This window comes from Triturus cristatus, chromosome 7 (genome assembly GCF_964204655.1).
Source record: "Triturus cristatus chromosome 7, aTriCri1.1, whole genome shotgun sequence".
NCBI classification, from domain to species: Eukaryota; Metazoa; Chordata; class Amphibia; order Caudata; family Salamandridae; genus Triturus; species Triturus cristatus.
The window spans coordinates 764,100,485-764,113,368 of NC_140590.1; the positions used below are offsets into that span (position 1 = coordinate 764,100,485).

Here is a 12,884-nt window from a genome sequence, read left to right on the forward strand (position 1 = left end):
ATCAGTGTATTTCTATCGATGGCAGAAAGGGTGCACTGCGGTGTGGTGAAGGGGCGAAAGACATGGCCAACCAAGGAGGCTATAGGGTTAAATGTTTTCTTTATATGGGGTGTGCACCACCACTTCGACTGTATCATAATGCTAGCATCACACGGGGAATGGACTGCGCTGGTTGGGGACAACAAAGCCATCACTGGCTGTGCAGATGTTCTCGTAATATCCAGATGTGCGGTGCCTGTGCACACTGACTCCGAATAGGCTATTCGTCTACTGTAGTGTCCACTGACTAAGCAAATGCGTTTGTTGTCCTGATGTGCGCTGATTTTGGAAATATCTGCCTGTTCTTGAGATGTGTGCTGGTTTTACAGAAGCTTGGTGGTTGTACAGATGTTCCGACTGGATACTGGGGGTGTTGATAAGCCCACGTACGCAGATGTGTGCTGACTATGCAAATGTGCTTTTGCTGTACAGAAGTGAACTGTCTGTGCCAATGTGTACTGGCTGTGAATATGTTAACTGAACTTGCAGCTGGGCATACGTGCACAGGCTTTGCACGTGCACAATGGCCGTGGAGATGTGGCCTGAATGCTCAGATGTGTACTGGCTGTGCCAGTGCTCACTGTGATGGTGTCTACCGGCTCCACAGATGCACACTGACTGCACCACTGGGCCTTGCCTGTACTGATGGGCTAGGCAGTGGCTGTACCCACGTGCAGTCCCTTTACAGATGTGCAAGGACTGCACTCGTGCACATGTAGTGTTCCGTGGATGTGAGCTGCCTATGCAGCTTTGGCAGATATGCTCTTGCTTTGTATGTGAATTGTATAAATGGGCACTCGCCTGGCTGTGCCAATGTGTGCAAATGTGACCTGGTTCCACCGATATGCCCTGGCTTGGAAGGTGTTCACTACCTTTGCGTTATGTTATGTTAAAATGTCTTATTAAGCGCACATACATCGCTTGGTTTCTTGGCGCTGACTTAAGGTATTGCTGGAGCTCCGCGTATTTAGTTGTCTGCAGAATCTAGCTATAAGCTTGGTTGAATAACCAAGTCTTAAGAAGCCTTCGGAATCTACCTTTGCCAGTCTGATCTGGCAGTTCAGGTGGGCGTTCGCCTGCCAGTGCTGATATAACCTGTCCCTGCAGATGTGGACAATTTGTATAGATCTGCTCAAATGTATGATGCCTTCAAGATGTGGCAGTGCTCATGTGCAATGCTTTGCAGATGTGCACTGCCTGTACAGCTATGTCCTGGCTCTGCAATGTGCTATGGCTGCCTCAATGTACAAGTTTGCATAGATGTACGATGGCTTTAATACCAATGATGAATGCTGACTTTCCCATAGAGATCTGGTTCCACACATGTGCACCAGACGTGAGAATGCCCCTGCCTGTGCCGATAGCTTCTCACTGATCCAATCTGCTTGGGCTATACATGAGCGCACATCTGTGCCCTGGGTGTGTATTGGAGGGCTGGTTCTGCTGGTGATCCATGTCAGTGCTTATATGCGCTGACTGTAGGGATGCTTACACGGTGAGTAGATATGCAAATGTGTCGGGATGTGGGCTGAATGAACAAAGGTCCAGTGGCTGTGCTGCTGTGCTTTGGCTATGCCTATGCACCCAAGTAATGGAGGTGTTTTCTGGTTGTTAAGGTGTGTGCTGGCAATGCAGCTGTGTGCTGACTGTTCAGTTTTTTGCTGGTGATGTGATGTGAATGTGCAGATGTGTGTCCGTTACGTCAATGTGCACTAGCTGTGCAGATGTGCATTGCCTCTGCAGATGTGCCTTGGTGGTGCAAATAAGTGCTGGATGTGCAGATGTGCACTGACTGTGTAGATATGCTCTGGATATGCAGATGTTTCCTAGCTATCTACAAGTATCCTGGCTGTGCAGATGTGCCCTGGTTGTAAGGACGTATCGTAGCTGTGCAGATGTGCACTTGGTGTATAGATATGTGTTGGCTTTATAGATGTGCCCTAGCAGTGCAGGTGTGCCTTGGAGGTGCAAATATGCCCTGACTGTGTATATACACCCTAGTTGTCTAGATGTCCCCTACCCTGTAGATGTCTCCTGGATGTGCAGATGTTCTGTGGTTGAATAGATGGGTCCTAGCTTTGTAGCTGTGCCTCTTGCAGTGCAGATGTGCACTGACGGTGTAGATGTTCCCTAGCTCTGTAGCTGTGTCCTGCCTGTGCAGATGTGCTCTAGTTGTATAGATATGTCCTGGGTGTCTAGATGTGCCAGTGAAGTACAGATGTGCCTTACCTGTGTAGATGCACCCTAGTTATGTAGACGTGCCCTAGTTATCTACAAGTATCCTGGCTCTGTAGATGCTCACTTGAAGTGCAGATGTGCTTCACCTGTGTAGATGTGTCTAAGTTATGTAGACGTGCCCTAGCTCTGTAGATGTGTCCTTGCTGTGCAGATGTGCTCTGGTTGTATACATATGTCCTGGCTGTGTAGATGTGCACTTGGAGTGCAGATGTGCCTCACCTGTGTAGATGCGCCCTAGTGATCTAGATGTGCCCTAGCTCTGTAGATGTGTCCTGCCTGTGCAGATGTGCTCTGGTTGTATAGATATGTCCTGGCTGTGTAAATGCCCCCATGGTGTGCAGATGTGCCTCACCTGTGTAGATACGCCCTAGTGACCTAGATGTGCCCTAGCTCTGTAGATGTGCCCTGGCTCTGTAGATGAGTCCTGGCTCTGTAGATGAGTCCTGGCTGTGAAGACGTGTCCTGGCTGTGCAAATGTTACCTGATAGTATAGATATGTAATGGCTGTGTAGAGGCGCAATTGGAGTGCAGATGTGCCTCACCTGCCTTGATGCGCCCTAGTGATGTACACGTGCCCTAGCTCTGTAGATGTGTCCTGACATTCGGCTGTGCAGGTGTGCTCTGGTTATATAGATGTGTCCTCGCTGTCAGATTCGCCCTTGGAGTGCAAATGTTCCCTAGTGATGTAGACGTGCCCTGGCTTTGCAGGTGTGCTCTGGCTGTCCACAGCAGTCCTGGCGGATTAATCTGAACAGTCGCGGCCGGCATGACTCGCGAGTGGGGGGCCGCGGGTGTTGTGCGGGGAAGGGGTCACGCGGGGGAGGGGTAATTTAAAATAAAAATAAAAAGTTAACTTACCTTCGCCGGCCTAGTCCCGCGTCATCTCTGCATGTCTCCTGCCTCCAACAGGAAGCAGGCAGCCTCCCTCCCCTAAGCCAATCTATATAAAAGCTCGTGGAGATATTACATTCCTGTGGTATTCAAGGCACAGCCCTAAAATGGCTGCAGAACTTTGTCTCTGATAGACATCAAACGCTCATACTAGAGCCTTATCACTCAGAGAAAACTCGTTTGGATAAGGGCGTACCCCAGGGCTCCTGTCTCAGTCCAACATTGTTTAATGTTTATATGGCCCCTTTGGCAAAAATTGTAGAACCATTGGGGTTCGAGATAATTTCATATGCTGACAACACTCAGCTTATGTTTACAATTGGCTCTGACAAAGAAACTGAGAAAATGTGTTTCTCAGCAGGCATGCTCGCCATCTCAAACTGGATGATGGAGAATTGTCTTCAGTTGAACCCAAGCAAGACCGAGGTCATGTTAATGGGGAAAGCCTCCACCATCTGGATAGATGACTGGTGGCCATCCCAGCTGGGAGTTGCCCCCTCTCCAAAACAATCTGTGAAAACCTGGGACTAAAACTTGACCATGCATTATCTATGAAAGACCATTTTGCAGCCGTCACTAGCTCCTGCTATTATAGCGTACGTCTCCTACGTAAGATTCTACCCTATCTGCCTATTAAACATCGCAGAACCCTGGGCCAGGCCATGGCGATTAGTCGCCTTGACTATGGAAATGCACTGTTGGCTGAAGTAGGTGCGACGCTGCTCACCAAACTGCAGGTGATTCAAAATACTGCAGCAAGAATGATTTTGAATCGCCCGGCAGCCTCTCCTTCAGCTCCTTTGCTGAGAGAGCTTCACTGGCTACCAGTAAGGAAGCGATCCAACTTTAAGATCTGCTGCCTCACCACAACGCCTTAAATGGCAAAGGCCCCCACTACCTCCAAAAGAAGTTTACCAAACAGGTATCGGGTCGTAATCTCAGATCGAATTCCTTAGGACTTCTAAAGGTTCCCCGAATACGTCTCTGTCGCACTGGTGGAAAGGCTTTCTCGTACCTTGCCCCACGCTATTGGAATCAATTGCCTATTGCCCTGCGCGAATGTACCTCCTATAGCATCTTCAGAAAACAATTAAAAGCCTTTCTGTTTTGATCTTTGTATCACTCCGACTCTGACTTCCTCCATCAGCTTTATCACTAAGTAAGAGCCGAGATGCCCCCGGGTGAGTTGTGTGCTATAAAAATCCCCTTAACATAACATAACAATCGGTCGAGACGCTGACCGGCCAGGCTCCTATGGGGAGGCCATTTTCTCCATGTAGGCAGCATGCAGCCTACATGGAGAAAAGGCAGAGTGCACATGACTGGTTTGGTCGACCCCAGAGGGACGACAAAACAGTCAGCGCCCTCAGCAGTGGGCAAGCCACTCCTCCCCTACCCTAGAGCAGCAATGCCCACCTGTGCCCGCTGCCAAACAAACACGTCTGCTTTCTCACAGTGCAAGAAGCAGAAACATAAAATGATAGTTTTTCCATTTTATGTTTCTGCTTCTCACACTGCGAGAAAGCAGTGGGGCGACGCTCCTCCGCCCTAGTGGAGGAGCCGCCCCGCCATCTGAACTTGATGTGTAGATCCTCCACCTGGACTGTAGCTATGCACTGGCTGCACAGGTGTGCAGTGGCTATGCAGACGCACCTCAGCTTTGCAGATGGCCCCTTGCTGCGTAGACCTGCTCTGTCTGCGCAGAGGAGCCCTGGTTGTCCGGGTGGATTTTGGCTGCGTGTCCAGCGTGTGTCGATGGGCATGGCCAGCAGGCTTTAGGTGTGCGGGTCTACTGTACGGTGGCCATGTAGCACGTGCGCGTGTGCCCGTGGAGACGTGACCTGGCTAAGCAGAGGTGCCACGGCAGTATAAATGCGCCCTCGCTGTGAGCCGCGCCCTCGCTGCGCCCGTGCGCGCTCCCCGTCCTGGACAGGGCTCTGGGGTCAGCTGCACTTCGAACAGCGCTGTTTTCACCCGAAGCCCGGGGACTTTGGCCCTTGGAATGTGGGCCACGCTGTGTTTTTCTTTTGAGACAAGAGAGCGCGGGATCCCCGCCAGCCAGCGAGCTATCAATCACCGGCGCGTATAAACAGGCCCTTCCCGGCCAAGACTTAATGGAAACACAGTAGGGACGGGGGTCTGGGCGTCTCAGAGGCCAAAGAGCGCATCCTTGGCACCCGGCCTACTTTAACAATGCATTTAATCTGCTTTATATTCATGCTCCGATTAAACATACCAAAGTATTTGGTGTGTTCGCTGTGCGGAAGGCAGCGCCTCCCGGGTCCCCTACGGGCGTGGTGAGAAAATATGGCCCAATTAAATGTCACACGGCTTCAGTGGGGACACACGCCATGCCTTGCTGTGGGAGGGGTATGTTATAGGTGCATCTTGTGTTATTCCATGGTCGTGTTACATTGTACAATTATAGCGCAACCATCGGGCATTAATTACTAAGGCCTGGTAGTGGTGTCCCATGTCTGGGATGTGTGCTTCCCTTAATTTCCCGTTCCCACATACGTTGGAGCCCGAGTCATCTTATGCTGATATTACGTTGTCACAGTTGCGTAGCGCCTTCTACCATTTGTGCGCCGCAGGAGCCCTTTCTTCAGTTGCGGCTGGCGATCTTTGATAGTGGTGGGTGTAATACTTGCACCGAATTCCAGCGAGCAATTGAAGCAACCTCGACATCTTCCAGGAGGGAGGGAGGAGGTGGGATACCCCCTCAGGAAAATGTTGAAAAATGAGGGTCAAATAGTGAATTTGAAAGCACCATTTTCACATTAGCAGCCTATCTGTTAAGAATTGCCTTCAGTGGGCCATTCCTAGCATTATGTAAAGGGTGTACATCATATGTTATGGGTGCCCCCTTATTCCAAGAATTATGTACACTATGACCGTACCAGAAGGTTGCCATTGATGGCATGCATATAGTATGGGTGCTTCAAATGTCAAAGATGGCCCCCAGCATGTCGGGGTCAGTATTTCCTCGTGGTTCTCCCCCTCACACCCCCAGCATGCCGTGGTGCCCTACCTGAGGCCCAGAATGACCTTCACTATGCTAGCAGTATCATGTTTCTATGTGGGCACCCACTAGCCAAGAATTGCCTCGAGTATGTCATGGCCAGGAGCGGATTCACACGCATAGTACACACACACACACACCCCTTCAGGCACTTTTTTAATTCACTCACTCCTGCCCTAACACATACTCATTCTCACTCACGCTCATTTCCTCACCTGTTCTAACACACTCATGCAGTCTCACTCACACGCTCTCCCTCACTTGTCACTCATACTCACTTCCAATCACATTCACACACACATATATACACACACTCTCACTAATTATCATCCTCACAAAAATATTTACACACACTAACCCTGAGTCTTTAACACTCACTCCCTCACTCACTCACTTTTTGATACTTTTACTCATTCTCAGAGATTATTACTCTCTCTCGTGCACACACACACACACAGACACACTCACTGTCAATCCTCACTCTCTCGTACCCTCATTGAGTCTCACACAACCAGTCACACACAGTCACTCACAAGGTAAAACACACACCCCTGCTCTCTTACTCACACATCTTCAGAGAAACAGCCCTGGATTTTGTTTCACTTTGCTTCATCTGCTGGCAGCTCCGCCGTGGCAGCAGCGGGGAAGGGATCCAGCACCGGGCAGAGGAACCAGCTAGGCATGATTCCCACACGAAAGACGAGGAGCCAGACAGGGCAGGAGGGCCAGGACTAACGAGGGGGAGACCTACCCAAGCCCCCTCCTAGCCTCTGACAGGGCCGGAAGCACAGCCCTATGGAAAGCTGGGAAAGGGCTTGAGGTCTGCCCCTGCCGCTCTGCGCGGATCCTTTTCCGGCAGAGGGATGCATTGGTTAGTGCCCTGACACCGAATATTAGCAGACATGCCGCACTGCCTAGAGCATGTGCAGCAGCTTTGTTAAATAATAGTGGCTTCCCTTGTGTGAAGTAAGGGAGATTACTTAAGCCCCTCATGTGTGCAATATCGACGTCCATTTACAGAGGGATGTGTGCTTTATCAGAACTCTGGAGATGGACTGTGGCTCACCCCCCGAGTCCTCCTCCTGCTTCTGTCATCAGGAATCAGGTGAGGCCCAGAGCGCTGGCCCGCGCACAGGCAGCCTGCATGAAAACATGAGCCCTGGGGGCAGAGGCGGGGTGCACTTTGAGGTGGCTCGCAGATGGCAGGGCAACGCCCAACACACCTGTTGACGAGCCACCACTGACCTTCTTAATCTGAGCATCCTTCTTATACGGTTCTAGGTTCCAATCAACAGATAATGTATTGTTTTGTGGTTGTATGTGGTCAGGATAGATTTGCAAATGCCATGGTTCATGTTGGTTAATGGGTTCTAACATGACCATAAGTAGCCATTTTAAATGATGATGTGGCACTATCTTGTTCGCTGCCTTTTACGTGTTTGATTTTAGTGTGGGAGGCCTCACCATTTGCTTGTGAACCTGCTAGGATCCTGGGATACCCATTGCCCTGTTTTAGTGCTAGGTTGTGTGCGATATTGCTGGCTATGTGACGTGTCTAAAAAGAGTTGGATACTTGGTCCAATGAGTTCTGTTATGTTTGCGATATGGATACCTCCTTAAAGGTTTGTGCTGTCAAACCTGCCTTTGCTGAATTACTTCATTTGGTCGGTACAGGCAGGGCGGACTGGGAACAGCAACCAGCCCTGGCAGATTGCTGCTCGTCCGGCCCTGGGAGCGGGCTGGGGGGTGGTAGTAAGAAGCCCCGCTTCTGCTATTGTTACATGGGGCCGATATTGCAGTACTGCTGCGAAACCTGCCCCCAGTGACAAAAACGGCGCCCAATGGCCATAAAACTGGCCCCCACCCCTCCGGCCCACCGGGGAAACGCCCGGTGCCTGCTACGGCCAGTCTGGCCTTGGCACCATGTTGACCTGTTGTACTCACTGAGTGAGTGAATGCTTTAATATGCGCTCCTGTGTGGCATATTCTACTAGTGCTGTTGAAATGATGTGAGTCATGATGATACAGAGTACCTGCTGGAAGCAGCAAGATATCCAACATTTTCGTGGTGTTCTATAATAATGCTATCTGCCTCTAGATATATATGAGTGGTGTAGTGATGTAGTATGCTGTAGGATGGAGTTATTAATGGTACTGTATGCTCCTACTGATACAATAACATTGCTCTTTGACCTTGGAAGAGGATTTGTAAATTGCATTTATATAGCTATTACTACCCCTGAAGAGGCGTCAAAGTGCTTATTGGCGAGCAGCACGCTACTCCAGTTCATGGTTTTCTGTGTTCCCCGTGGTACATTAATGGGGCTCTGTGCCCACGGTAACGGCATTGTTCCTGCTCTGCGCTCACTGCAGTAAAATGGTGCTTTATGGCCAGGTAGGGGGTATACATGGTGCTCCTCTCCCTTCTATATATTAATGTGGATATATGTCTTCTGGGACACATTAATCGTGTGATAAACCCCAAATGAAATCATTAACATCACTTTTGCTTCCTGGGTATTTTTGTATTCTCAGTGGTGCTTTGTGAACTGGGGGAGGGAGGTAAGGTACTCATTGTGTTCTGTTCTCCTGGTTGGGCATGAATAACTTATAAGCCATTGGCCAGAATGCAGAAACTGCCCTGGTGTGAAAACAAGGCAAACATGTTTGCACCATTTTTGCGGCTTGTCCAATGTGGTATGATAGCCCGCTGCTGAGAGCTATGATAGTTTTTAAAGACCTACCCCTGAGCCACAGGCAAGTGACTACAATGAGGGCAAGGGACTTTAACAACTAGCATAGCCCTAGGCATAAAGACTATAAAGCTATCAAAACATACTACCTACCGAGGGTAGAATGTTCTAAATTAAACAGAGAGAAACAGAAAGAGAAACATTGAAATGTTGGAGCAGAAAGTCTATGCTTGCCATTATTGGCCCTCTGCCAGTCCACTTCCTTTCATGGAGCTCCCAATATTCTAGTGTTCTAATACGGCGCTATAGCCTGCTGCCAAGGGCTATACTTGTTAAAGGCCCACTACAGGCATTAAAGGTCATAACACCTGGAATAAAATCATTTTTATGACCTAACATTTTGTAGAAATCCTTCCTATCTTTATCTGGTAAATTGAGGTTATGGGGACAAACAACTTTTTTTTATAGTTTAATGCTGAGGGATGTACTGGTTGTTAAAGGATCTGAACCCAACTCACAGGCCAGAGGCCAGAGCCTATAACAAGGGAGAGGGCCTTTAACAACAAGTATAGCCCAAGCCAGAAGACTAGTCAGACTATTAGAACATCACACCCACTGAGGGTAGAATGGTTTCAACTAAAAAAAGGAGGACCCCAAAGACAAGAATTGAAACGCTGGAGCAGAAGGCCTTTACCAGCAATTAATAGCCCTGAGCCACTCGATTGTCTTCAAAGAGCTGCCAACATTCAAATGTTCTAAAATTTAATGGAGGTTCTTTAGACCATTGTCCACTATCGCCTTAGAGCCTGATGTAGTGGGCTCTACTGACCGTTAAGGGCCCACTCCAGTGTTAAAGGCACAAGCTGAAGGTGAGGGCCTTTAACAAGGGCGCAGTCCTTTAATGGCCGGTAGAGCCCGTTAGGGAGGGCTCTATGGCTATTAGAACATTCCGCCCCTATGGGGCAGAATGTTCTAAATTGTAAAACAAAGGCCTCACTGAGCCCAAAGGGGTTGAAATGCCCTCAGGCTCCTTGAGGCCTTTATTCACAGCAACACCTGAGAACAAACATTGGAATGTTGATGCTCTGGGCTTCTACCAGCCATTAGAAGCCCGGAGAACTCCATTGTCTTCAATGGAGCGCTCAACATTCCAATGTTCCAGTAATGGCCAGAAATTGGCAGTGTTTTCACATGTAAGATAAACAAAAAGATACCAAAGCACTCTCAGAGGAGTCCACAAGGTAGGGTGTTTAGAAAATCCAGTCCAGTGGATTTTGGTCAAAATAAATGTGAAGCAAATCCAGTGACATCAGGACAACAGCTTGCGTGTGTTTTGTCACAGGTGGTGATTATTTCAAATTCACACAGCACAGTAATAGTAGGGGAGTAACATATATACTTCTAAGCATCTATGCGTTGACATATTAATGAAACGTGTAATTTTTCCTTCTTTATTTAGTGTCTTATATTCCCAATTCCCAAACTACTTCTTAACAAATCTCCCCATTTAAGTTCTATGCTGCATGTAGACACCATACTCTCTGGACTGTGCCTAATCATCCCTCTAATATGCTTGTCTATTGCAGGTGCAGTCCGAGCTTCTGAAGTGGTGGAAGCGTTGGAAGCTAGGCAAGGACATTGAGGAGGAGTATCGCCACACCTACAGCCAGACACCCAATATTAGGAATGAAGGTGGCAGCAGTACGTGTGAAAAGTACAAACTAGTGGGCAGCCTGGACAATGGGGACAGTAACGCCCCGCATGGTGGGGCTTATTACCTCCAAAATCTAGGTAGCAGCACCACTACTGAGAACCTGACACTCAGTGACACCACCGCTATGTGCTCCCTGCAACACCCAAGAACAACATCTGAGCCCCTGCCAGCACTCTGTAGTTACATGGCGATTACGGAAGACGGAAAGTCCTCTGCTGTCATCCTACCCTGCCTGCGGCAGGAGGAGGCTCGACTGTAGCCGTATGATTGACTCTGTACTCTTTGACCTGCAATAGGCGGTCGAAAGAAAACGCAGACAGGCAGGTGCCTGGCATCTTCCTCATCATCAATCAAGAACCTCATTATTGTGCTTCTTTGATGTCCTCGATGGTCTTCATTAGAAGAGGGGACTCAAGGCTGCGCCCTTATAGGACATCCCCATGCTGGGTCTGAAAAGCCAAAGAAATTGCATCCGCAATGCGAAATGAAGGCTGGATCGAACCCCTAGAAGTAGCGAGGGAACCTTGAGGCACCTCTTGTTCTTCGGTAGACGCTCCTCACGGACAGAAGCCATCTTGAACAGGTTTAGGCTCGGCGGTTGTCTGCCATTTGGCAGTAAACAGTGACCATGGAGGTCGGGAAGCGACTGAGATTAGGGTCCCAGCTAGGCCCAGTCTTTGCAGTCCCAAGAATGGTTCACAGGCGGTACCATGGACAGATATGCCAGCGTTCTCTGTATCACCCAACGGCAAAGGTATTCTCCCTATTGACGCACTGGAAAATAAGGTCTGGGACTGAGGTCTTACCTGTGCCTTGGCAACAAAGATATGCTCCATGTTATGCTTTGTACTTGTCTCTGTTGTTCTTTGACCAGTGTCTGTCTTTTCAGCACTGTGGGGTCACTCATTGTCCTCGTGAATGCATGCATCACTCTGTTGTCCACTGTGTGCACGTAGGTGTTTGTGACTGCGTAAGTATCCTGGGATGTCCATCAATCTTCTGTAACCTGTGTGAGCTCGAGGGTGTGTTATGGTAAGTGGAAGAGGTTAGTGTTTCATAGTGAGGGTGTGTAAGCATGAAGAGAGTGTGTCTATTTGCAAGGGTAAACAAGTATGTGTCCTTGTGAGTTTGAGGTGAGTGTCTTGTGGGTTTGAGGAAGTGAGTCCTATTGTGTAGGGTGGTGTGCTTGTGAGTGCTACTGTAAAGTGTTTCTTATTGTGACTGTGAGTCGGTGTGCCTATGAGTCAATGTGTCTCATTAAGAGTGCGAATGACAACGGTTGAGAGGAGATGTCTGTATATGTGTTCCTGTGTATCTAAGTACGTTTGTGTGGATTTACAAATGATCATTGGATACAAATCACACACTGACTTGAATGTGTAGCAGTACAACCAACAATCAGCAGGAGGAAGCTTTGTGTATCTCTTTCAAAGCCTGTGCCTTCTTCAGTCTACAGCATGAATCTTGCATAGATTCTCATGCAGTGCATAATTTCTTCATCTAGTAGTTGGTCTCAGAATAGTATCTTGATTTTGCAGTGAAAAAGTGGACATTGACCATAGTCGAATCAAGAATGTCTCATTCTGACCTAAAGACCGCAGTGCCGCTAAACAGAATTAGAGATAGTTCTACAATCGAGTTCTGACGCATGTGTAGCTACAGGTGAGAAGCTAAGCAAAGAGCACAAGGTTCGAAGATCAAGGACTGGTAAATTCCCAACAGCAAAGAATTGATCAACAATGGAGCTCGTGGTATAAAGACTCCCCGAACGTTTTAGTGTGAAGCTGTTCTGGGGCTTTCACCTCTCGGATGAAAAAAGCATATGTTTCGTCACAAGTGTAATAAATTGCTCCAACCGACAGATTTACATTGTGGATGTGTGGGGGGCATGTTTAGCCAGAAAAATAGGAACCTCATAGTGATTGCAAAGTCTAACCGAGGCAGGTAAACACCATCTCTGTGGGGATCCGTCCTCGTAAGTGTGTTTAGGTATGGTACAGTGAGTGCTTTTAACGTGTACTAGTACAGACATATTTACTTTAGTCCTTTAGTCAACTTTCTCCGGTTTCCAAGTAGACGTGGAGTTAGAATTCTAAATACATTGTGTACTGTCGTCAGTGCCCATTCCTTGTAAACATTGAGTGGGTTTCAAATTCTCACTCGAAAACAGGGGTGTGCAAGACTTGTGCAATTTGCTTTCATGAATTTACGCAATACTTCAAGAAGATTGCGCATAACTGCTGCATGACATGCAAACCAGCCATTATTGATATATCTTGCATCCTCG

General features: G+C 48.3%; 1 protein-coding gene across 5 annotated transcripts in view; it reads left to right on the forward strand.

The window, feature by feature from the left end:
• The window catches only part of GCGR (glucagon receptor), a 482,251-nt gene extending 469,793 nt beyond the window's left edge, over nt 1-12,458 (forward strand). For all 5 annotated transcript variants that reach the window (XM_085617519.1, XM_085617521.1, XM_085617523.1 and 2 more), the window contains exon 14: nt 10,470-12,458. In XM_085617519.1, coding sequence (XP_085473645.1) covers nt 10,470-10,856 — 387 coding nt within the window. In that variant the 3' untranslated portion in view covers nt 10,857-12,458. The remainder of the gene's footprint in view (nt 1-10,469) is intronic.
• Nucleotides 12,459-12,884: the final 426 nt, after the last annotated feature.